At 46.1% G+C, this 26,171-nt stretch overlaps 1 protein-coding gene across 4 annotated transcripts in view; it reads right to left on the minus strand.

The window, feature by feature from the left end:
* Positions 1–26,171, minus strand: part of PRKX (protein kinase X-linked) — an 86,687-nt gene that overhangs the window by 8,095 nt on the left and 52,421 nt on the right. For all 4 annotated transcript variants that reach the window (XM_032621037.1, XM_032621033.1, XM_032621034.1 and 1 more), the window contains exons 4-7: positions 17,811–17,930; positions 10,928–11,023; positions 5,926–5,983; positions 2,229–2,306 (exon numbers count right to left, since the gene is read on the minus strand). In XM_032621037.1, coding sequence (XP_032476928.1) covers positions 2,229–2,306; positions 5,926–5,983; positions 10,928–11,023; positions 17,811–17,930 — 352 coding nt within the window. The remainder of the gene's footprint in view (positions 1–2,228; positions 2,307–5,925; positions 5,984–10,927; positions 11,024–17,810; positions 17,931–26,171) is intronic.

The following is a 26,171-nucleotide window of genomic DNA, read 5'->3' on the forward strand; positions in this document are numbered from 1 at the left end:
CAAGACACTTGAGGCTCACGATGCTAGAATCCTCAAGTCAAGTCCAGGACGAGGACCTAGATTTGTCCCTGTCCCAAAGCTCCGTGCTTCCTAACAGACCACAGCAAAGCAGATGCAGCTGGAGAATCCTGACAGAGCATGGGCTCATACGTGGATCCCAGGGGGGGACATTTTAACTGCTATGTGGACACACAAATCAGTCAAGTAAATTAAAAATTATTCATGTAAAAAAAAAAAAAAGAAAGAAAGAAAACCCTCTTGTCACTTGTATATTTCGGTGAGTGTATCAAAGTGCAAAGACTATGGAGCGGTCAGCATCTCAGAAACATCAAGGAACTTCAGGTGAAGGTGCCACGTTCCTCACCTGACTCAGAAGTTCCGTGCCAGAAAGCCTAATTAGTGAGGTTCACGCTTTATACGCACAGCAGACAACTCCCATCCCCAAATGGGCCAACCCACGCATGAATAGATCTTAGGTTGGCTCCATAAAAGAGGTTAAGGATTTATAAAGATTTTAAAAGTCACAGAGTAAGTTTAATGGTGACTTTTCCTTCATTCTTTCTCACTGCATTCAATAAATGAGCTATTTCTATAAACCAGGCACCACGTGGACAGAAGGTACATGATTCTGACTTTCAGAAAGCTTCCAGCCCAGTCAATGGCTCCAGGGGAGTATCTCTATCTGGGTGGCATATTTGGAATCACTTGATGAACTTTTAAAAAGCTATAAAAATAAAGTCACCCAGAGATACCTCTTTTTAACCATCAGTTAGGCAAAACTGCAAAAGTTGTATAACTCATCACTCTTGAGCTGGGGGGAAAGAGGCATTTTTTCAGAACAAGTTCCCTGGGAGCACAAAAGGATGTCATTTCTACAGAGAAGTATGCTGCAAAAGTACCTAGATTTCAAACGCATTTGCCCTCTGACCCAAGGATCTCACTTCTGGAAATTCATCTTCAACACAAAAGAAATGTATGAAATTATTCCTTTTAGGAGACTGGAATCGGCATTAAGTGTCTGTCAGTTGAGGTCTGGTTAAGTAAACGATGGTAGAGACACGTAAAGGAGTTCCATGTGGTTTAAAAAGAATGAAAAAGCTATCCAGGCATATGGGAAGATCTCGAGGTCGTATCGTTAAATGAAAAAAGCAAAATTAGAATAGTGCATGTATAACTGTAGGTTTTGTGTTTCTAAAAAAGGGAGAAGGACTTCCCTGGTGGTCCAGTGGCTAAGAATCCGCCTTCCAATGCAGGGGACATGGGTTCGAGCCCTGGTCAGGGAACTAAGATCCCACGTGCCACGGGGCAACTAAGCCCGTGTGCTCTAGAGCCTGCGTGCCACAACTAGAGAGCCCGTGTGCCACAACTACTGAGCCCGAGTGCTCTGGAGCCCTCGCACCACAACTAGAGAGCCTGCGTGCCACAACTAAAGACCCGACACAGCCAAATAAATAAATAAAAATACTTTTTTTAAAAAAGGAAGAAAATAAGAATATGTGTATCCACCTGAGTTTACATTAACCTAAAGAAACTTTTGAAGGATACACAGAAGAATCTAATAAAAGTGGTTACCTATAGCCAGCTGGGAGGGGACAGCCTGGCCATGTATACCTATTAATATTGATTTGGTTTTTGAACAATGCGAATATATTACTTAGGCAATTTTGTAAGTCAGTGTAATAGAATAAAATACATAAAAGTTAAAACCTTGAACAAAATGAATACCGGTTCCACCCCTAGAGTCTGGGCTGGGGGCGAGGCATTAGCATTTTTTAAGTCTCTCCACTGGCGCCCAAGTGCAACGTTGAAAACATTGCTGTTGAGGATACCCGTCAATCACATATTAAGTTCAAAGAAAGAAGGGCCTCAGAATACTTTCCATCTAAGCTACCACCATCACTGTGCCATATCCGTCCATAAGTATGAGACATACGTCCTACCTGTGTTATTCCCCCTTAGAAAGGGAACAGATGAGATTCATCATAGTCTCAGAGCCAGGGACGGATGGAGCCAGTTCTCCAAAACGTCAACTGCAAAACTGGGGTCTGAACCCCCCATTAGGTGACTCTTTAGCTGAGCTCTCCCCTGAATAGGGAACTTGGCTTATTAATGATTTGGGATGGTTGCTTGTATCGAATCAATTCATTATGTGTCCATCCTAAGTGAATGAGAGCTCAGGAGAGCTCTAGGCTGCCCAGGGACGAACTGCCCATTTAAGTATGTTGTACCTTCAGTTTCCTTTCTGGGACAGTCTCCCAGTCCATGGTCCGGAACCACCGATGCCGTTTCACATCCTCTGCTCCATTCTGCAAAAGAAACATGCATCATCAGTGAACGGAAGGTTGGCAGGACAGGAAAGAAAATATTCCAAAAGAACCTCTACGTGATGCCCTACAGAGAAAAACAAGAGTTTGCTATGCCTGCAATCACTGTGCCCAGAGTGTGAGCTATTAGGGAAACTACAGACGAAAGCATTTGAGTTTCACGGGCTTTCCTTTGTCGTAGAAAGAAATCCGGTCACGGGGCTCACGTGTACACCGCTCTGGACCAAAGACCGAAGTATAATTATGATTCAGCCTCTTGACATAAAATTAGACTGACACGCGGTCAGGTCTGAGTTTGACACCTGTTTTCATCTTGACAATTTCCTCAGGCGAAATTACGCTCACTTTAGAAATGTATAAACTGAGATTCATTAAATGATGTCATTTGCTCTGTATTGCCCAGCGAGTAAGTCTGTAACTCAAACTGAGCATGTCAAACTTCAGAGACTTTAACAACTACCCAACGTTGCCTCTCAATCAACAATGTGTACAGCACAGGGAACGCTTCTCTACACTCCGTCATAACCTATATGGGAATAGAATCTAAAAAAGAGTGGATACACACATACGTACTCACTTTGCCGTACAACTGAAACTAACAGGACACTGTAAATCAACTCTACTCCAAAAAATATTAAAAACAAAACACAAAAACCAATGTGTAGTAAGGTCTGTCTAGTTCATCCTCAGCTGCGTTGTCAGTAGCTGGACGGGAGCCACCTCCAGTACCAGGACCTCTGAAAATCCCTTCCAAGTTCTCAGACTTCAGCTGCACCTTTCTTCTCCTTTTTTACGACACTTGTAGCAACTTTTTAATCAATTAAATGCGTGAAGTTATAAGACAGAAACATGAGAAGTCTGTGACACAGGAGCCAGTGCATCTGAAGTTAACTTTTTAAAACGTGTATCAGTTCATATTTTTTAAAGTTTTAAGTGATTTATCCTCAAAAAAGAAAATTCTCTGTAACCATATCTCCAAAAGGAAGGAGATGGGGATGTCAATGTTTTCCACTTTTTTCCAGTCCTATTATTTTGAAAACTCTATTCCTTTTCCTATTTCTTTCCATCCACATGTAAGTCAAACAATGACATCTGATAAATGTTACCTTGAGGGATGCTGAGAGAAGGTAAATGGGACTGAAGGTTTACTCCCTAAAAGTTCAAACTCAGTATGGATACTCAGGTTTTATGATATCTAGATAGATGACAGAGAGATAGATGTAGATGACGGTAGAGGACAGATGATGAGCTATTTAGATAGATACATTTATAGATGATAGATGAACGTTAGGTAGATAGGTGTTCAATAGATAACAGACAGATGATAGATGATGGAAGATAACAGATGACAGGTGATAGATACATAGGCAGATAGATGATAGATAAATTGATAGATAATGGAGAGATAGATGGATGAGATATCTAGATAGATGATTGATAGACGACGGATATATAGGTAGATAGATGACGGAATATGACAGACATATAGACAGACATAGATGACAGGTAGACAGATACAACAAATAGACAAAGAAGTGAAAGAGAAAGTAAGTGCTAGAAACTTTCCAAGTGTGGAGGACAGAGCAGTGTCCACAGAGGATGAAGGAGATAAACACAATGGTCTGTTTGGGAAATAAAAAGAGAAACACTGCAAATGAAGGAGCGCCAGGAGGAGAAACACATCCCGTTACTGGATGAACAGCCATCCGTTTTCACAGATCTGTTCCTTTCACCAGCGATATATAACCACTTAGCGTTTACTCCCCTCCCTTAAGGACCTCAGCACATGAGCCAATCTCCATAAGTAGCCTTAACTAGCCAACCAATTTAACTAGTTATGTATTGAACTGTGCTCCCCATGAAAGGACATGTGAGGCCCTACTCCTCAGCACCCGTGAATGTAACTTTATTTGGAAACAAGGTTCCTGTAGATGTAAACAAGTCAAGATGAAGTCATTGGGGTGGACCCTAAATGCAATGAGTGTCCTTACAAGACACAGAAGAGGAGAGACACAGACACAGAGAAGCCCCGGGAAGACAGAGGCAGAGACAGGTGGGAGGCGGCCACAAGCCCAGGGATGCCTGGAGCCCCCAGAAGCTGGAAGAGGCGGGAAGGACCCTCCCCTGGAGCCTCTGTAGGGAGCACGGCTCTGGGACACCTGGACCTCAGACGTCTGGTCTCCAGGATGGGGGAGGATGGATTCCTGCGGTTTTAAGCTCACGGTTTGTGGTCCTTTGTTACAGCCGCCCCAGGAAATGAACAAACCCACATAAACAGAGGGCCCCAAGAGATCTGCAGGGTTCAAGTCTCACACATGGGTCTACTTTGTCCCTCAAGACTGCAACTGACAGGGTCAATGCACTGGTCCACCTCTAAGTTTATCCACAGACATCCAGAGCTAGAAACAGCTAAGAAGACGTCCCTGGCTTGTCTCAAATTCAGCAGTGCCCAAACAGAACCAAGACAGGCATATACAATATCACAGTTCATACAAGTCAGCTCCTTCCACGTTATTTCCCTCCAGATGAAAAGTTTGACAAAAGCACACATGGTGTACAGCTTCTAAAATGCCGATGAATTCACACACCAACCAGCACATGCATGTTTACAGCAGCACTACTCAGAACAGCCAAAAAGTGGCAACAGCCCAAGTGTCCGTGGGCGGATGGATGGATACACAGCACGGGGTCCATCCACACAGTAGACCAGGACTCAGCCAGGACAAGGAGCGAAGCTCTGACAGGCTACCACGTGGACGGACCCTGAACACACGATGCTCAGTGAGAGAAGCAGACACAGAAGGTCATGTTTTGTATGATTCTATTTTCATGAGAGCTCAGAATAGGACAATCTATAGAGACAGAAAGTCGCCCAGTGGTTGCCTGCCACCAGGAGGGATAGAAGGCTAGAGAGGTGATAGCTACAGGATACAGGATATGGGCTTCTTCTGGAAGGGATGAGCGTGTGCTTTAAAACTGTGGTGATGGGGCTTCCCTGGTGGCGCAGTGGTTGAGAGTCCGCCTGCCGATGCAGGGGACACGGGTTCGTGCCCTGGTCCGGGAAGATCCCACAGGCCGCGGAGCGGCTGGGCCCGTGAGCCATGGCCGCTGAGCCTGCGCGTCCGGAGCCTGTGCTCCACAATAGGAGAGGCCGCGATAGTGAGAGGCCCCCGCTTGCCACAACTAGAGAAAGCCCTCGCGCAGAAAGACCCAGCACAGCAAAAATAAATTAATTAATAAACTCCTACCCCCAACATCTTCTTAAAAAAAAAAAACAAAAACAAAAAACTGTGGTGATGGCACAGTTCTGCAAATACATTACAAGCCATCGGACTGTCCACTTTAAAACGGGTAAACTGGATGGCATGTGAATTATACCTCAACAACGTTGTTTAAAAATATGAAAGTAAATAAAGTTATGACTCGTAACCTACAGATCACTGTTGAGTCACTGGCTCCTTTGGAGAGACAAGGAGATGGGGTGTAGACCCAGTTTGATTCTGCAGGCCCCAGAAACCCAGATTTGGACTCTGACCAATGACTGAATATGACAGGCACTTATAACGAATACCACTTAACATATACGGACGGAAACACTCACCTTCATGTTGCCCAATCTCCTTGTTCTGTCGACAACAAGCAATTTCTTAATGAGGTCTCTGTTGGGGAGATGGAGACAGAAACGCAGACATGTTGATACGGACCCATGCAAACACAGCAGGTCGACAGTAGTAAAATCCACACCGTACAACGTGGACACGGGCGCAGTGGTTCACACTGGCTGAATGCTTTCTGACGCTTCTCTCTAACCACTATCTGTTCCTAAATGATTTCTGCGGCGCAGAGCTGCGAGAGGGACCTAGCTAAGGGGAAGAGGTTGATTAAATCATCGTAGAGAAGAATAGCCCCGGAGCAAGAGAAAATGTGCCTGCCCTGGGGATGGTGAGGCTTCATTTCAGACATACGAGTCAGGCCATCCCCGCCGACTACACGACACGCGCTTTTACCAAAATCGATGGTCTCGCTTTGCCCTGTGGGTCTGTTTATCTGTGAGATTCTTGTCTGGCCCTCCTTGCCTTCCCGTAAGCACGTAAACTTATTGGATCCCTTTCGTGTGTGCTGGTTCACTGAGATCCTCCCTCTTGATAGCAGACGGGGGACTTCCCTGTGTGGTCCAGTGGTAAAGAATCCACCTTCCAGTGCAGGGGACACGGGTTTGATCCCTGGTCAGGGAACTAAGATCTCACGTGCCGTGGAGCAACTAAGCCTGCGTGCCGCAACTACTGATCTCACACGCCTCAACTAGAGAGCCTACGCCCTTTGGAACCCGCGTGCTACAACTACAGAGCCCACGCGCCCTGGAGCCTGCACGCCACAACTAGAGAAGAGGAAATCCGCACGCCACAACTAGAGAGAAGCCTGCACGCTGCAACGAAGAGCCCGTGCACTTCAACAAAAGATCCCGCGTGACCCAACTAAGACCCGACACAGCCAAAAATAAATTAGATAATAAATAAATAATCTTGTTTAAAAATAAGTAAATAAATTGTAGGCAGTATCAGAATACAGCAGGACGGTCAACTATGATGGGAAACTGGAGATGGTTTTCAAGACTTCCAGAAGATGGGCTAGCTCTCAGAGTAACAGTTAAGGAAATAAAAAGTATAATGTGTGTGTTTAAGTATCTAATACGCTGACTATGCTGTGTATAATAATATCCAGGGACTTCAAGCATATAAGGATGTTTTCCAGGACAAGCAAACACCCCCGACTCAGCTTTAAGCTTCTCAGCTTTCCTGAATCCAGCGATGCCCCGGGGTTATCATCACAAAACCAGGCTCCAGCTACGCCCTGGGCGCTGTGTGACCAGCTAAGGAGGCTCAGATGCGTCAGGTGATAAATGAGGGACCAGGGACCCAGGGCTCCTCACATCTGCACTGTGAAATCTCCCAGGTTCCCACTGATCAAACTCTGTTAAGGTATAACTGTAACACAGAGTTTCCCAACACTGGGTATCCTTAAGTAGAACTGGAGTCCTTCTAGACGTTCTCCCAAATCCATCTCAAAGAGAAAACCCAAGAACACTGGCTCACCTAAGGCTAGGATTTAGCCTTAAGGCTAGGATTTTGATGTGTCCATCGAGAACAGAGGAAATTTACTCTTGTGCAAGGCAGAGGGATACAAGAGCACTGAGAAATGAAGCTACCTTTCCCACACTTAGTGAGTCTCCCCTTCATTATTTTGACACACCAAAGAAACAAACTAAAAAAAACAAGGTCGCCAAACACCACACTCCCAAAACATCCCCAAATCCATGTGTTTTTTCTTCTTTTTCCCTATTATTTACAGCACCCTCAGCCCTATGAGTGCATATCCTTAAAGCTGCCAGTCCCAGGATTACAAGAAAATCAAAGATTTATTTAATATATAAATTTAGATCTTTGCAAAACAGCTCATTCCTGAAGGCAAAAGGTGCAAAGGAAAAGGGGCCACCCGATATGTCAAAGCCACATAGGAACTCTGCAAGCACCCAAGACGTGGCAGGTGGGCACCTCCATCCTGGAATGGCTGTGAGTCCACTGGCAGGCCCTTGATTCACCGAGGCTGAAATTCTGAATCCTACTGACTCCCCGGGTGCCAGCTGGCTTCTCCTCGACCACTTTCAGACACAGAGAAACACTTGTAAATAAATATGAGTTCTACCAAGTCGGCACCAAGCCCCCAAGCTTTTACTTCCTTTTCCATTATACATATTCCTGCAAGGAAACCTGAAGCTTCATCCAAAGAGACATTTGCCCAGGCCAACACGCTGACACGGTCCAACGCTGAGGCTGCAGGAACCCACAAAGGACCTGAAAAACTTCAGTCAAAATTCTACCCTCAGGGCCACCTGGTGACAGTCATTTGGGTAGGAAATCACTCCTTCGGGCTCTGCTTCTCAGCCAGCTCATGAAGATCTAGGCAAAAACGTGAAGAAGTAAAGCTTTACTCAACTATGATCTGCCATCATCAAGAGCAGCAAAGGGTCCCAGGTTTCTGCCCTTGCTGAGCCCCCTCACTGGGGACGTGAGAGGAAGCGCCTGGAGCTGCGCACGTGAGCCCTCCCCCTCACCCTAACCCTCACCCTAACCAAGGATTCCAGAACAGCCTCTGCTGCTTCTCTCTTGAAAGTAAACTAGGAGAAAAAGACGGGGAGTTGGCAGGAGACCGGACGGAGATTATGCTTAGGTCTGTTCTCTTTCTGTAACATCTTCTTGTTCACGAAACGTTGGAAACGTACTCTACATACGGACGTGAGTGTAAAAAAGAATGAAATTGTGCCATTTGCAGTAACGTGGATGGACCTGGAGGGGATCATACTAAGTGACGTCAGTCAGAAGAGAAAGACAAATATATGATGTCACTTGTATGTGGCATCTAAAAAATGATACAGGGGCTTCCCTTCCAGTGGTGAGGGCTCCGCACTTCCAATGCAGGGGGCATGGGTTCAATCCCTGGTCGGGGAACTAAGATCCTACACGCTGCGCTCATGGCCAGAAAAAAAAAAAAAAAAAAGATACAAGTGAACTTATCTATGAAACAGAAACAGACTCACAGACATAGAAAACAGACTTATTGGGAAAGGGGGTGGAGGGGAGATAAATTAGGAGTTTGGGATTAGCAGGTACACACTACCGTATATAAAATAAACAACAAGGACCTACTATATAGCATAGGGAATTATATTCAGTATCTTGTAGTAACCTATAATGGACAAGAATCTGAAAAAGAATTTATATGTATATACATACATGGGTGTACGTATAACCAAATCACTTTGCTGTACACCTGAAACTAACACAACACTGTGGGTCAAGTATGCTTCAATAAAACAAAATGGATAAAAAAAAGTGTGTGGTAAAATAGAAATAAAATTTACTATTTTAACCATTACAAATACATATATTAACAGAAGCAAATAAATGACCTGAGATTTATGGATCTTCCCTTCTCCTGGGGAAACATCTCCTGGAAGAATTTAAGTCCTTCCTTGAAAGAGGAAGGGGATCCAGTCTGATGATCTGTGTTGCCTGAGACTGTCAGAAGTTTACAAAAGAAAGAAGCAGCCTATGAGGACACAGGAGGTAGTTCATATTTATCTTGCTTGGAGCACGTGCACCCACGGCAACAGCGAAGTCACACCCACCGCGGGCAGGTCCCGCCAACATGCAGCGGGTGTTTACAAGCCCCAGGTGTACCCGGGACAAGTCCAGGGAGTCTACAGGGGCCATCAACTAGCAGTGCCCATGGGTGTGAGTAGGCGCTAATCTGATCATACCATTGGTCAATCGTTGATACATTTATAACTCAACTTTATTTTTTTCTCTTTATTTTGTCTTCTCTTAATACCCTCCCCCGATCCTTCCTCGTCCCTCCCCACCCCTCCCCTATAACTCAATTTTTAAAGTGTTTTGCCATCCGTTCGAAACAATGTCACTCAACACTGATGGGATCTGGAGCCTGGGAGAGAAATCCTAGACCATATTTCTTCATTTCTTTCTAGAGCAATAGACTTTTGAGTGCTGTATGTATTCTCCTTGTCACCTTACTGTCGGACCATTCAGGACACAGAAGTCTCCCTTCCGGATAACTTATGTCTAACTGGAGCCTCCTTTTCTTGCTAAAATCTTTTAAAACCTAGCTGGTGGGTCAAACACGACACAAGCTCCAGCCCACACGAACCAAGAAGAACACCATCCTTGGTCCATACTGAGCATCGCTGTTTAAGGTGAAACGAAACTAGATGCAGCCAGCGGCCCCAGGATCACAGCTGATCACTGTCACGAAATAAGTTTTCCCTGAACTTAACAGGTTACTTTAAAAATATGTAGCAAAAAAAGAGAGAAAAGTTTAGTTCTCAACTAAACACAATTAAACCCCATTTGGGGATCAGAAGAGGTTTGGAGCACCTATCAATGTATCTGGGAAATACAGTAAAACAGCTAGAAATTAGGACTCACAACGGTGCAAATGGCTAAAAGCTGACACACAGAGCAAGGTCGTTGGAAAACCTAAAGCATTCTTATCTTTTAAAAAATTTAGCTTTTCCTCCCACTGACACAAAAATGCACACCCAAAGTTTAACACCGAAGCAATGCAAAAGTTCTTGAAACAATGAGGGCGTAACTCAAAATTCTAGCAGGAGAAAGGACTTTAAGAATGAAAATAATTTAAGCAGGAGAGAAAAGATAAACTCTGCTAAAGCCATCAACACTTGTGCCAACCGCAACACTAACTAAGGGAGGAAGGACACCCTTCTTGTCAAATAACAAAACGGCTCTCTTATTAAATATGATAACAAACGCCTTTATTCGCTAATTGTAAGTGTCATTTATTTTAAACGGTATAAAATAGGGCTGAGAGTCGTTAAAAGGTGAAGTCTCATCCCAGCAGAGTCATGAAAACCTCTTCCCTTTTGGTGGAAAAAATGACCGGTCAAAACAGCTTCAGCCCAGCACAGAGAATAACACAGGATGGTACCCCGCTCGGCAGATGCCATAACTGGGGTCTCTCAGATGCTTTAAAAATAAACACACCCGATGAGGAGGGAACGGTTTACTTACTTGACACTGAAGTCCAAATGCCTGGGGAAATCGATCTTGCCTGCAAGAATTTTTTGGTAAATGCCAAATGCGTTGTCATCAAAAAACGGAGGAAACCTGTTAGAAACATCAACATCTATTTTTAGTGCCGAGCAAGTGTGGAAAACACCCCTGCTTGGTAAGGATGACTGTTTCTGCCTGACCCGAGCAGAACAGAATTTATTTCACCGCAGCTCTTTCCCCGCATCCTGGAGTCCATGGATGGCTCGACACCAGCTTCAAAGACATGGTTCCAAGAGGCCAAGCGTGAAGCACCACAGCCCAAGCACAGAGGATGGGCCAGCAAAGAAAAGGCAATGACCATGAGGCCATCTGACCAACTATGAGGTCACTAGGGTGCCATTAAAAATGTCTCCCCGGGCTTCCCCGGTGGCGCAGTGGTTGAGAGTCCGCCTGCCGATGCAGGGGACGCGGGTTCGTGCCCCGGTCCGGGAAGATCCCACATGCCGCGGAGCGGCTGGGCCCGTGAGCCATGGCCGCTGAGCCTGCGCGTCCGGAGCCTGTGCTCCGCAACGGGAGAGGCCACAGCAGTGAGAGGCCCGCGTACCGCAAAAAAAAAAAAAAAAAAGTCTCCCCAACTAGACCATGAGTGGACCTCTTTGTATCCCTCCTGCATACGGGAGTGTGTAGCACACAGTAGGTGCTCAATAAGTGTACACAGGCCAAATGTAAGAGGATAGGTTACACTGTATCATATTTTTTTGGCTCGAGTACGTCATAACTTTACAGAAGCCAGTATGTAAATCTCCACAGTCGATGAATTCACCTCCATCCTACTTTGGGAGGCGAGTGACAGCAAGGCTGGTTTCCAGTTTTGCGATTTTAGGCACAAAGATCTACACTAGGGGTTGGCCAAGGATGGCCCACAGCCTCTTTTTGTCAATAAAGTTGTACTGGCACACAGCCATGCCATACACTTATGTATCCTCTGTGGCAGTGTTACCACAATTAAAGACTATAGTCTAGTTAGAGAAACGAACAGACCTAACCTTTCTAACATCTGGAAATAGAAAAACAAAACAATGTGACATAAGCTAAAGAGGAAATATACTTACAACCGTGAAGGCCAAGCAACTCTAGAAGTAAACCACTAAATGCGCACCAGATATCCACATGTCCCTGGGCACAAGGTATACTTTAATACTTCCTCAGAGTATTCAAGACAAAGACCTTCTACTCGAAAGCAAAACTTCTATTTATTTTCTTTAGAAGGAGGTCTTCTAATTCAGTAGAATAAGCAAAATGGAAATATGAAGGGGAGTTTTCAAATGATGGTCTGATTGATGGCAAATCTCAATGATCAAAAATAATTCTCGTGTTGATTCCAAATCAACTCCTCATGTTTTTTTAAAGAGAAACAGTGTACCACGGGTGGAATGGTGGCCTCCAAAGTTACACCCGTGTCCTCACCCTGACTACCTAAGTGGGACCTTATATGGAAACAGAGTTTTTGCAGATGTGATGAAGTGAAGGGTCTGCGACGAGGTCCTCATGGAGAAAATGTGTCATACATACCTACCCACGTGCGTGGAGAATGTGGAACGCAGTACTCCGGGGGAGCTGGCATTACACGACACTATCATGGGAAAGGCATGTTACCAGTAGGTTAGTGAGCGGAAAAAACAATAATAAGGGAGAGCACTAACACATCTTGCCTGAAGGAAAAAGCACGGAGAGGGCGTGTCGGAGAACTCGGCGTGTGGAAAGCGGCCGAAGAAAGTGCCCTCAAATCTCTGCCTTTAATCCAACAGAATCCTTCCAATTCTTAATAAACGGGTGCTTGTCATACAGAAGTGGGCGTTATGTACACCTTGCGTTGTCCATAGTGAGATGTAGTCAGAAGGACAAGCTGCCCATCCCCGTGAAGGCAGGCTCGAGACTTCTTTTGCCTGAAAAATTCATGCCAATTTTGCCATTTTCTCCATCATCTATCTGGATTCTTTTTAGATACCTTCGACCTACCTAAATCCTCCAGTAAAGAAAATGGATTGTCCAGAAACAGGCGCTGTCGCTGTTGTGACCTTGCGTTCCTCATCAGACCCCCAGAGACCCGTTACAAAATGATGGTCCTGGGACATCCCCAGTAGTCCAGTGCTTAAGACTCCATGCTTTGGACTTCCCTGGTGGTGCAGTGGTTAAGAATCCACCTGCCAATGCAGGGGACACGGGTTCGAGCCCTGGTCCGGGAAGATCCCTCATGCCGCGGAGCCACTAAGCCCGCGCGCCACAACTACTGAGCCTGCGCTCTAGAGCCCGCGAGTCACAAGTACTGAGCCCGTGTGCCTAGAGCCCGTGCTCTGCAACAAGAGAAGCCACCGCAATGAGAAGCCCGCACACCGCAACCAAGGGTAGCCCCCGCTAGCCGCCAACTAGAGAAAGCCCACGCACAGCAACAAAGACCCAACGCAGCCACAAATAAACAAACAAATACACTAATTTATCTAAAAAAAAAAAAAAAAGACTCCGTGCTTTCACTGCAGGGGGCACGGGGGGTTTGATCCCTGGTCCGGGAAGTTCCGCACACCACAGGATGTGGCCAAAAAACAAAAACAAAATGATGGTCCCAAACTATCGGCCCATTTTAACAGGGAAAGTACCTTGCAAGGCAGGTACTTTGGAAATGGCTTCAAGGAAAAGAAGAGTTTTTGGAGAGAGAAGTAAGAGATGGGCTGCTATAGTATCGCCCTATTTTGACTTCTCCCTCCAAGGTCCTCGGCCTCATACATTCCTATAAAACAAATATCTGAGCTCCTCAGTAAAAGGGGCAAGAACAAAGTACTGGGCCAGGAAACACCCGGGCAGACCATAGCTTGAGAGAGAGTCCCGGGGCACCCTATCTTTGGCATGGCAGCTGCGATTCTCAAAGCGGGGTCCCAGGGAACCCTCGGGTTCCTCGAGGCCTTTTCAGGAGATTTGTGACACCCTTTTTCTGACTATAAATCTGAATATGGCTGCATTTTCGTCATATACCTCAACCAAAACAACGAATCACACCAGACAGAGTGTGAGAGAAGGGGAGAACGCAGCAGCCCACAATGAAGCTGGACATAAAAGACTAATGAACATGTGAAACAATGTCACTGTTTTCTCTAACTATTTTTAATGCTACGAAATAGTTATTTTTTCATTAAAAATTTGATTTATGTTAACCATTAGTTTATCACCTTATGCCTTTACGTATAAACTTATAAACTTACATATATAATCTCAGTTTAATTTTCAAATGTGGTAAACGTTGACAGATATAACCTGTATACGTGAGAGCTCTTTGGGGTCGATACTAACATTCAGGGGCATTTTCATAACTTTTAGGAAGGGAGTCACTTTTAGGACAGACGGTCACTGAAAACTTTTAGGGTCCTGTGGCTGAAATGTTTTGAGAACCACTGCCCCGCAGCTAATGTTCTACATGGATGCAGCTCCAAATGCAGACTAGTTCCATCTTCCTGAAGAACAGGCGTGAGACTGAAACTCTCCACATGGGTGGATATGAAAGGAACAGATGATGGAAGACATCAGGGCTGAGTTGGGCGCTCCTGGAAAAGCCCATGAATGGGCCCACCTGTTTTCAATCCAACCGAAACATTTCTTACTCGATGAAAATAAAATCCCAGTTATGACATGCTCTCATACCTAATCACGTGGCTGGTTGTACCCAACAAATGTACTTCTTGTACTTCATGAAACATTTCACCCACCAATGAAAGCAATAAGCAAACAGACAAGGCAGAGTCTAGCCTGATCTTGCTAAAGGTGCCAAAACAGAAAATGGAAATCCAACAGGCATGCGGGAGACGGGAACTTGGAAGAAAAGGCCACCTCCACCATCTATGTAAGAACTCCCTCCCACTGGCCACCAAAGGCGTCTGGGTTCAAGGGGCTGAGAAGAGCAGCTTGCACCATCCAGTGATCTCGTGGGCAGTGAACACACGGAAGCAGATGGTGTCAGATCCACTGAGCGCTCCAGAGAGAACAGAAAGGGGTGCTAGGGCGGAGCGTGGCTGGGAGCAGCGGAGGAAGGCTCTGAGGGCAGGTTACAGGTGAGCCTGAATCGTGAGGACCGGAAGAGAAGGGACCGGCCGGGGGGATGCCCTCAGGCAGCTGGCAGAGAGAGGGACAGCAATGCCGCATCGGGTGCTGGAGACACGGCAGGAAGGCCCGCAATCCCAGCAGAGAGGCCAGGCCTCTGTCTAAGGTGGGTAGATCTTCTACAGACCGACTCAGAGCCTCGTCTAACGAGGAGCTCCGGGTCTGTCCCCTCGAGGGCTGCTAGGGAGAAGGACGTGGCCTGGCGGGTGTCGGTGAGAGACCCCTCCGGTGGCTGCCAGGGGAAGGTGCCACGGGCAGGGGCAGGGGCTAGCTGGAGGAGACGTGAGGACACTCGGGGCGGGTCCAGGTGAGAGCAGAGGCTGGCCAAACTTCAGGGGCAGCCCCGGGTCAGCCAGGCGTGCAGTGTGGGCAGGGACGGGTGTCTCTGGAAATACCACCCAGAGAAGCCTGACTCTAACTGGAAATGTGGCAAACAAAAATACGCCGACTGTGAACAGTTCCCTCTTATGAAATGCAAAGTTCAGCTTACGGTGTTCTGGGTTAGGAGAGGGTTTGAACTATTACCCTCCAATTATTCTAATAATAGGACCTAGTAACAGATTCTAATGACATTATTTTCTACTGAATTCCTAATATTCTCTGAGAATACTAGAACTACCGTATGGCTAACCTTCTACTGGAATAGAATATTTTCTATTTCCTAATATTCTAATATTTTAATATACTACATCCCAAGAGTAATTAGAATATTATTTTAATATAGCATATCCTAATAGTATCTTAGTTACTATTAAAATAGCATACTGAACTATTAGAATTCTAATAATTATGGTTATATAATAACCCTCCTAATAATTCTAGTATATCCTAATATTATATTCTAATTCTACCCTGTCCTACTTTATTCTACTCTATTTTAATAATTTTCTATTAGAGCCTATCAATACTGTGTTCTAACAGTATATTATATTCCAACCTTGCCTCTCCTATTGATATTCCGCATTATTATATCCTGTACTATTACAGTCCAAGCTAACAATAAAGACAAAACAGAGGATACGTGGACCCCATTCTGCTAAACACGACTCGGCGCCGGGATTCAATTCTCCTCGGGCAAGGCTGCCCTCTCGTGGGCAGCAATGTACAGGAGGGAAGGTATGCTGCTGGCTTGAGTGTGGAAGCTGATCAAGTACAGGTGCAGAAAGATGTACAGTTTCTATACCTTCTTGGTGGACTGACGGCACATGCCATTTATTTCAGCGTGTTGCTTTGATTAGGACTTCCTGGGCTACGGTGCAAATGAAGAAATTTGGGTCTACGTGATTGGCTAGAGGTGTCTGACTAAAGAGCAATGGAAGACTGAAAAGATTCGATAGATTGATCGATATTGATCTATGATTGATAGATACTGATCTATGATTGATAGATGTTGATCTATGATTGACAGAAAGGCAGATAGGTAAAAATTAATAGCTATACAGTTAGAGAGAGATATAAATAGACGATAGGTAGATAAAAATAAATACATAGAGAGTTAGAGATCGATACAGGTAGATGATAGAATAGGTAGATGACAGATGATAGATACATAGAATAGATGACATATAGATAGATCATAGATAGCAGATATACAGTTAGAGATAAATAGGTACAGATAGTAAGACAGACAAATAGGTAGATAGATGATGGATAAAAATGGCAAACTAGATGATAGGTAAATATGATGATAAACAGGGGACAAGAGTGGGCAGATAGGTATATTATGTAAATAGATACCAGAGCTGACGACAGATACAATAGAGAAGATATACAAAGACGACAGATAGATACAGGTGATAGGTAAACAGACGATAACTAGATATAAACGACAGACAGATCACAGGCAGACGATGAAGAGACGGACGACTGATAGATGAACACGGACAGGTTTGCAGAGATTCCCCCCTGGCTGCTCACACACTCAACGCTGGAGAAGGCCTCTTTCCATTTTTCTTTCCAACTGAAAGCTGTGGACCAGCCCTGCAGGGAATCACACAGGCATGGAACAGGCTCCGGGTTTTATTAAAACCAGAGTAAACTCAGTGTCTGCAAAACTTACCAGCAAAAAGCACAGCCGCCAAGGAAGGCAGGAAAAAGGGAAGGGGCGGGAGTGTGGACGGAAGGCTGCACGTCAGACAGAAGAGCCCCGCGTTCACAGGACGGGGAAGAATCCCCAGGTCCACGGTTTCTACGAGGGGGATGCCTGCTTTCTGTGTCCATCCTGCACGTCTCACGCAGAAGCCACACACTTCAATATTTAATCATGCCGACCCCTTGAGAAACAGTCCGACTCTCGGCTATCTGGACGAGGGGCAACGTGACTCCTAACCTCCCCCGAGGCACGTTTGGGATTCCAGGGAAGAACACCCTCTTTCCATTCCGGCACACTCTCTGTTCATAACGTCCTCAATTGCGTGATCCAACACGTACGTTACCCAGCTCTGGGAATCACTCCAGAGCGTCCGTGCGGGAGAGGAACAGCATTTTCTTGGGAGACAGGGACACTTACAGACAGGATAGAACACCTCGACAGCTGTGCCCTGCTGGTCCCAAGCCTCCGCTTTTGCTCTTTGGAAATCAAGCCGAACGGTCCGTTCGTATCACCGTCACCAGCAGCGGGAAACTGTCGTGCGACCCGACCCCAAGAATCTGCCCCCGACCCCCAGTGCCCCATCCTGGGGGCGGGCTGAGCACCCCAGGGCCAGCGCGTGGGGCAGGGACTCACCGCAGACTTCTCCACGGAAACCCAACTCACCCCGAGAGCATCTCGAATATGAGGATGCCGAGCGCCCACCAGTCCACGGCTCTCCCGTGGCCCTTGCTCTGGATGACTTCGGGGGCCAGGTACTCGGGGGTCCCGCAAAGGGTCCACGTCCTGTGGGCAGAGAAGGGGGTCCACAAAACTCAGCTGTGCTTGGCCAGTGCGTGCGTCTCAGAAGCACTGAGGGTTAGTCACTGAATTGATCAACAAGATGCCTTAAACCCTCGCCCGGTAGATAAAGACAGTAACCTTGTCTTCCCTGACTTCTGTCCTTTATAAACACACTGTAACCAAGAAAGAATCTGAGTAACGGCCCTGTTATCACGGCTGTGTCTTCTTCTTGGTGCTTACCTTTGCTGCTCAGAAGCAAACCCCTCAGTCCCCGTTTTCCCATAAAATGATGGAAAAAAGGATTCAAGGATTGACTCAAGGGAACGACCCTCAGGAACCCAGACGTCCGCTTTATTAATAAATGAGCTGGTTCTGTAACCCCCAGGGGAAACACAAAGCGACAGCTAAGTGCCTTTTTCACCTGCTCTGCAAAAGGTCTGAAGTGTTTTTGTGGGTTCGCGGTCATTTTAGTATCCGTGGTGGCTTTTGGAAATCCTCAGGTTAAGGGGTTCTGAGATGTTTGGGGTTTAAACGGGGCGGACAGCTTTGGAAAGGATTTTCTCCCCAGGAGTTGAGACTTGCAAAAAATTTAGCTTTTAGCGCCACCTAGAGGACAGCTGGCTGAAAGCAAGAGATTCCAACCAGCCAAGCCGGGACCCAGCGCAGAAAGCGGAGATTTCTGATCGTCTTGGTGGTTGTCTTTCATTTGGGTCATCCCTTCTCTGTGCTGCCTTAGATCTGTCTTTTTCACAACAGATGGGAGAAGCAGTCTTCTTCTCCTTTTAAGAGAATTCTATTTATACTTTAAAAAGCCCCAATGTTTAATTAAAACATAATTTGTAACGTTTCTGCTGAAATATCTAAATTTTTATGCCCTATGGAAAATAAAGACTGATTTTCCTAATTTTCTCTTTATTTGTATATCTCAGTATGGAGGATTTTGCTAACAAAAATTCACCCGTGAAAAGATAAAAACAATACAAACTTCCAGCTGAAAGATTAGGTCCTGGGGTTGTAACATATGTCGTGGTGACTATATAGTTAATAATACTGTATTGTACATTTGAAAGTTGCTAAGAGAATAGATGTTAAAAGTTCTCATCAAGAGTAAAAAATTGTAGGGCTTCCCTGGTGGCGCAGTGGTTGAGAGTCCGCCTGCCGATGCAGGGGACGCGGGTTCGTGCCCCGGTCCGGGAAGATCCCACATGCCGCGGAGCGACTGGGCCCGTGAGCCATGGCCGCTGAGCCTGCGCGTCCGGAGCCTGTGCTCCGCAGCGGGAGAGGCCACAGCAGTGAGAGGCCCGCGTACCGCAAAAAAAAAAAAAACAAAAAAAAAAAAACAAAAAAAAACCCTGTGTCCAAAGCATAGGAAAATAACACGCTATGGTCATGTTCACGTTTTAGATGACAGATCAGCGATCGTGATTAATAGCCAAAAGGGAGACCACGGAATTCCCTGGCGGCCCAGTGGTTCTTTGCCTTCCAACGCAGGGGGTGCAGGTTCCATCCCCGGTCGGGGAGCTAAGATCCCACATGCCTGGTGGCCAAAAAAATCAAAACATAAAACAGAAGCAATCCTGTAACAACTTCAATGAAGACTTCAAAAAGGGTCCACATCAAAAAAATCTTTAAAAAAAAAAAAAAAAAGGGCAACCAAAGGAGATGCCAGGGAAAACGCTGCTGTGACACATGAGCTATGAGCTCCATCAGAGCCTTTAGCCAAAGTCTGAATGGTGACTTTCTCTTCCCCAAAGTGCAACTGACACAGCTAGGCTGTCAAACCACTAAGACGACCTGGAAACCGCCTGGTTCCAGCCCACGTTCTTACGTTGGGTAAAAGTCCAAGGCAATCAATGCCATCTGCCTGTTTTGTGTTTTTGGTGTGTGTTTGTCATCAGGACATACACGAAATCCCCAGAACGTATCTATCATATAACTGGAAGTTTGTACCTTCACCCATTTCCCCTTCCGCTCATCCCCTGCCCCTGGCAACCACCATTCTACCCTCTGGTTCTGTGAGTTCAGCTGTTTTTTTAAAAAATTAAAGTATAGTTGATTCACAATGTTGTGTTTGTTTCAGGTGTACAGCAAAGTGATCCAATTAAACACATATTTTTTTCAGATTCTTTTCCATTATGGTTTATCATAGGATATTGGATATAGTTCCCTGTGGTCTACAGTAGGTCCTTGTTGGTTATCTATTTTATATGCAGTAGGGTGTATCTGTTCATCCCAAACTCCTAATTTGTCCCTCCCCCGCCCCTTCCCCTTTGGTAATCATAAGTTTGTTTTCTAAGTCTGTGAGTCCGTTTCTGTTTTGTAAATAAGATCATTTGTATTCTTTATTTAGATTCCACATGTAAGTGATATCATATGATATCTGTCTTTCTCTGTCTGACTTACTTTGCTTAGTATGATCATCTCTAGGTCCACCCGTGTTGCTGCAAATGGCATTATTTCATTCTTTTTCGTGGCTGAGTAATATTCCATTGTATTAATGTACCACATCTTGTTTATCCATTCATCTGTCAACGGACACTTAGGTTGCTTCCATGCCTTGGCTATTGTAAATAGTGCTGCTATGAACACAGGGGTGCACGTATCTTCTCAAATTAGAGTTTTCGTCTTTTCTGGATATATGCCCGGGAGTGGGATCTCGAATTCAGCTTTTTTAGATTACACACGTAAGTGAGATGCTACAGTATGCGTCCTTCTGTGACTGACTTATCTCACTTTAATGCCCCCAAGGTCCAACCATGTTGTCCCAAATGGCAAGGTTTCCTTCTTTTTTATGGCTGAATAATATTCCATTTTATACGCATCTCCTAGCTTCTTTATCTACAAGCCAAGAAACACGTGAGGCTACCAAAAGCTAGGAGAGGGGCACAGAACAGATGGTTTTCTAGAGCCTGTACGAGGAACACTGCCCTGGCAACACCCTGATTTCCTATGCTGGCCCCCAGAATTGTGAGGCTGTAACATTCTGTTGGGTTAATCCCCTTACTTTGTGGTACTTTGTTATGGCGATCTCAGAAGCCAAACACCCACCCCATGTGGGCCATATCACATCAGCCCTCAGCCAGTTCACCTCTGCTTCTAAAGCACCTGGGGTTTTCACACTCCACACCGGGTATTAGAACTTGTGCTATGTGACGGGCTACAAGCTAAATGATGGCCAGGGAAAGAAAACATTTGGAAACACAGCTTTGGAGGTCCAGAAAATTGTCATAATGATATCTATGTTTATCTCTTTAAACAGGCTGACCACCCAGTTGCCCCCTCAGGCTTGGAGAGATGACATCATGTCACGTAGACAAGCAGCTACAGCTCAGAAAGGGGATGCGATGGGGTTTCCGTGAGGAAGAACTTCAGGTTCTCCTTGTGACTTTGCCCTGGGATCGGCGAGAGGAAAGAGTCGAAAGTGCAGAGGCGACCCACTTCACCCCACGCAGATGGCTACCATCAAAAAAACAGAAAACAAGTGGTGACAGGATGTGGAGAGAAGGGAGCCCTCCTGCAGTGGAGGTGGGAACGTAAAATGGTGCCGCCACTATGGAGAACAGGATGGAGGGGCCTCAAAAAACTAAAAATAGAACCACCGTTAGGATCCAGCAATCCCACTCCTGGGCTTATACCCACGAGACATGAAAGCAGGGTCTTGAAGAGATACCTGCGCATGTCTGTCCATTACAGCACTGCTCACAACAGCCAAAAGGGAGAAGCCACCCAAGTGTCCCTCATGGATGAATGAACAAAAAGGAATATATCCAGACTATGGAGTATTATTCGGCCTTGAAAAGGAAGGGGACTCTGACACCTGCTACAACGTGGAAGAACCCTGAAGACATTACGCTCAGTGAAAAGGAAAACTACCTAATGATTCCACTTACGTGAGGCCCCTAGAGGAGTCATATTCATAGAGACAGAAAGTAGACGGTGGGTCCAGGGGCTGAGGGTGAGGAAGTAGGGGAGCTGGTACATTTTAACGGGGACAGAGTTTCAGTTCTACAAGAAGAAAGGAGTTCTGGAGATGGATGGTGGGGATGGCTGTACCACGTACTGAATGTCATTCATACACTGAATTTTACGCTTAAAATTGCTTAAGATGGTATCTTGGATGCTATCTGTATTTTGCCACAATTAAAATTTTATAAAGTGCAGAGAGAGAAGAGGCTGAGAAAGGAGGGTGTCCCCGTGGGCGGGAGATCCAGGAACAGGTGTCTGATACCCAGAGTCAAGGTAAGGTAGCCAGGACCTCGGCAGACGCTGGACCAAGGGCGGGTTTGGAAAGGATCCGGGACCAGTAAGTCCAGACAGAGCTGTGTGGGAGCCACGTCCAGCTGGCACGCTTCTGCCAAGGAGCATGTCTCTGGGGCGGCCACTTAAAAACTCTGGGCTGCAGCCCAGGTCCAGACCACGTGTGCCCGGGTTGCCTAGTGTTGCCGTTGCATCTGGCACCTGTCTGTAGACAGGTAGAAAGGAACGGCATCTTAGGAGGGAGAAAATATCCTTTGCAAAGAACTCCTCCAACAAGAGATGCAATGATGAAGCACTGATAGGAGAAACCCCTATCTTGCAGGTTTCATGTAAAGAAAGTAACAGTGTCTGCTCACTGATACGTTTGTCCACTCTCTCTGTTTCTCTGCCCATCATCGAGCTCACGCTGACCCTGCTGTGTAAGCAGTGCATCTGGTCCGAGCCCTCCCCAGGTCCACTGGAGTGTTGGGGGGTCTTGGGCGGGAGTGTTCAGCCCTCTCCAGGAACCCACCCAAAGGTGCTCTTGGGTCCCTGCTTCCCTTCTCCATGACACCTCTCCATTCCCAATCTCTGATTCTTTTTTCACACGACAGACTCTTTCCCATTTCCCTAGAACCCCCTGTGATACAAAGTACCATTCCAATTTCAAATCCTATGGAAGGAATGGAAGGTCACGTTACGTTGGTGCAGACAGAAATTGTATGGTCTGGTAACCAGCCAGGAATTTGGGTGCACAAGGTGGCCGTAAGTTCAAGGAAGGAAAGGAGATGGGAGACGTGGGTTCTTCCCACACGGAGTCGAGCGGGAAGGGGCTCACACTGCCTACTGGGCTTTTTCAAGTGACAACCCGTCAGGGTGCACAGAACCACCTGGAGGTCCAGTTAGGAGTTTCTTGTCCCCAGGACTTAAGCTTAGGAGCATTTTTCTTCCCGCCACACCCAGGTGAGTCAACTCAAAGTCAACCCTCGTTGCTTCGGCTCATGAAATTCTTTAATTCTGCTGAGAGATCCAGGTACTGGCCCGTGAATGCTGTATTCCCAGGTGGGACGCATCCACGGTTGCCTGAATCTAGCTGGAAGCCTGGCGCTTAGCTGATGTCCTCACCAGGTGGAGGTGGGTGCAGATAATTGTATCTGTGTTAGGTGTGGTGTCTCTGCTTACATGTGGAAAGGTGAGTCTCTCCCTGGCTTCATCCTGGGGTATTACGGGGCACAGATGGAAGGCTGTATGACTTTCCAGTTTCTCAGTAAACTCAGGTAGCCTGACCCCCTCATTCAAGTAAAAGCTTTCTCCAAAAAGCCCCCAGGCTTCTTGGATGTAGAGAGGCATAAACTGCTAGAAGGAGCTTCAGACTGCAGTAAACGTCCTTAAAGCCTCAGATTTCAAACAGTACTGCAGTTCCCTAAAAAGTTAAAGAGAATTTCCGTAAGTCCCAGAAACTTCAGTCCTTGGTTAATGCCCCCCAAGAATTGAAAGCAGGGACTCTGACAAACATTTGTACACGCAGGTTCATAGCAAACGATTACTGTGCAAGGTGGAAGCAGTCTTCTCCTTTTAAGAGAATTCTCTTTATACTTAAAAAAGCTTCCTGCAAAAAGCCCCCATGCTTCTTGGATGTAGAGAGTCACCAATTGCTGGAAAGGGCTTCAGACTGCAGTAAATATGTTAAGACAAGACAGACAGTGGGGGATGTTATTGGGAGAGTGTGCTGGTCCAGGCTGTGAATTATCGATGCCCCTGGTCTTATCGTCTCTGCTCACTGGCTCTTGAAGAGAGGGCAAAGTGATACCCGCCGTTCTCAGTTTTCTCACTGTTATCAGGTCCACCACAACTGGGGGTGGGAGACCGTTATCCAAGTGTGCTCTGTGAGATAGTCGTCCAATTGCTCCTGTGTTCCGACTCCCCCACTGCCTTCCGTGGCACCCCCACTGAGTTGAACTGTGTTCCCCCCCAAAAGTCCTAGACTCCGGTACCTGTGAGTGTATTTGGAAATAGGGTCTTGCAGATGTAATCAGGTTAAGACTGGGACTAATCCAATGACTCGTGTCCTTAAAAGAAGAGGAAGAGAGAGAGATCTCTCTACTGTATCCGAAGGAGGCCATCTACAAGCCAGGAAGAGGCCTCACCGGGAACCAAGTCAGCCAGCATCCTGACCATGGACTTCCAGAACTGGGAGAAATACGTTTCTTAGAAGGTCACCAATCCTATGGGATTAGGACCCCACTGTCATGACCTCATTTGACCTTAATTACTTTTAACAACATGATCTCCAAATACAGCCACACGGTGGGGGTTGGAGCTTCAGGACGTGAATTTTGGAGGAACACAAGTTCAGTCCAGAGCAATGAAGGTGACGGTGATGGCGGTGATAATTATGGAGAGGATGGTGGTGATGATGATAGCGGTGATAATGATGATGGTGATAATGAGGGTGACGATGACGGTGGTGATGCTGATGAAGGTGATATCTATGGGATGATGATGGAGATGACAGTGGTGGCGATGGTGGTGGTGATGATGATGTGAGGGTGGGCATGATGAAGTGAGAAGCACCTGCCTACTCAATGCTTACTACACGAGAGGAACCGTTCTTAAGAAATCCTTGCCAACGAGCAGACCCATCCGTTGTTACCAATCACCCTACAGGGTAGGAACAATTCTCATTACACAGACGAGCAAAACCAAGGCACACGGGGTGATGACAACATACACCGTACTCAATCTCTCCAGCTGGAGAGTGGCAGACCCAGGGGTCCAGCAGAGGCAAAGTGGTCCTCATATCCACTCTTCATTCCTAACTGCCCCTCTGAGGTGCTTCCATTAACAGAGGCTCTTGGTAAGGGAAATAAATTTAACCTGGAAGCCATAAGGTACTACCGCTTGGCAATTGTGGGGATACACGCAAACTACCTTACCTCTCAGGGCCTCAGATTTCTCAGCTGTAAAATGATGACGGTTGGCCAAACTTATCACCGAGTGAATTTGTGAAACATTTTATTTGTTTGTTTGAATCAGGGCTTCCAAATAAAATGATTAAAAAAAAATCCCACAAAACACTAGCAGGTGGACTATATACCACATGTTACCAATAGGGGGCAGCCAATTTTAAAACCAATTTTTAAAACTATATAAAGTCTTCACACTCTTCTACGTAAAACCACCCCATTTTATTCTTAGCCATGCAATAGATGAAATTCTATAGGGGAAAATCAGATTGCATTTAACAGCATCCTAGAACGAAACTGGGTCATTTGTAGAGACATGGATGGACCTACAGACTGTCAAACAGAGTGAAGAAAGTCAGAAAAACAAACATCGTATATTAACGCATATATGAGGAACCTAGAAAAATGGTACAGATGAACTTACCTGCAGAGCAGAAATAGAGACACAGACGTAGAGAACAAATGTATGGATACCAAGGGGGAAGGAGGGGTGGTGGGATGAATTGGGAGATTGGGATGGACATATATCCACTATTGATACTATGTATAAAATAGATAACTGGGCTTCCCTGGTGGCGCAGTGGTTGAGAGTCCGCCTGCCGACGCAGGGGACACGGGTTCGTGCCCCGGTCCGGGAAGATCCCACGTGCCGCGGAGCGGCTGGGCCCGTGAGCCATGGCCGCTGAGCCTGCGCGTCTGGAGCCTGTGTTCCACAATGGGAGAGACCACAACAGTGAGAGGCCCGCGTACCGCAAAAAAAAAAAGAAAGACAAGCCGTAATATACGTTGGTGACGGTGTGGAGAAAAGGGAAAGCACGTCCGCTGTTGGTGGGAATTTAAACTGCTGCAGCCGTTATGGAGAACAGGATGGAGGGTCCTCAAAAAACTAAAAATAGAGCTACCATGTGATCCAGCAATCCCACTCCTGGGTATATATCTGGAGAAAACTCTAATTCGAAAAGATACATGCACCCCAATGTTCACTGCAGCTCTATTTACAACAGCCAGGACATGGAAGCAACCTAAGTGTCCATCGACAGAG

The sequence above is a fragment of the Phocoena sinus genome, chromosome X (genome assembly GCF_008692025.1).
Source record: "Phocoena sinus isolate mPhoSin1 chromosome X, mPhoSin1.pri, whole genome shotgun sequence".
Lineage (NCBI taxonomy): Eukaryota > Metazoa > Chordata > Mammalia > Artiodactyla > Phocoenidae > Phocoena > Phocoena sinus.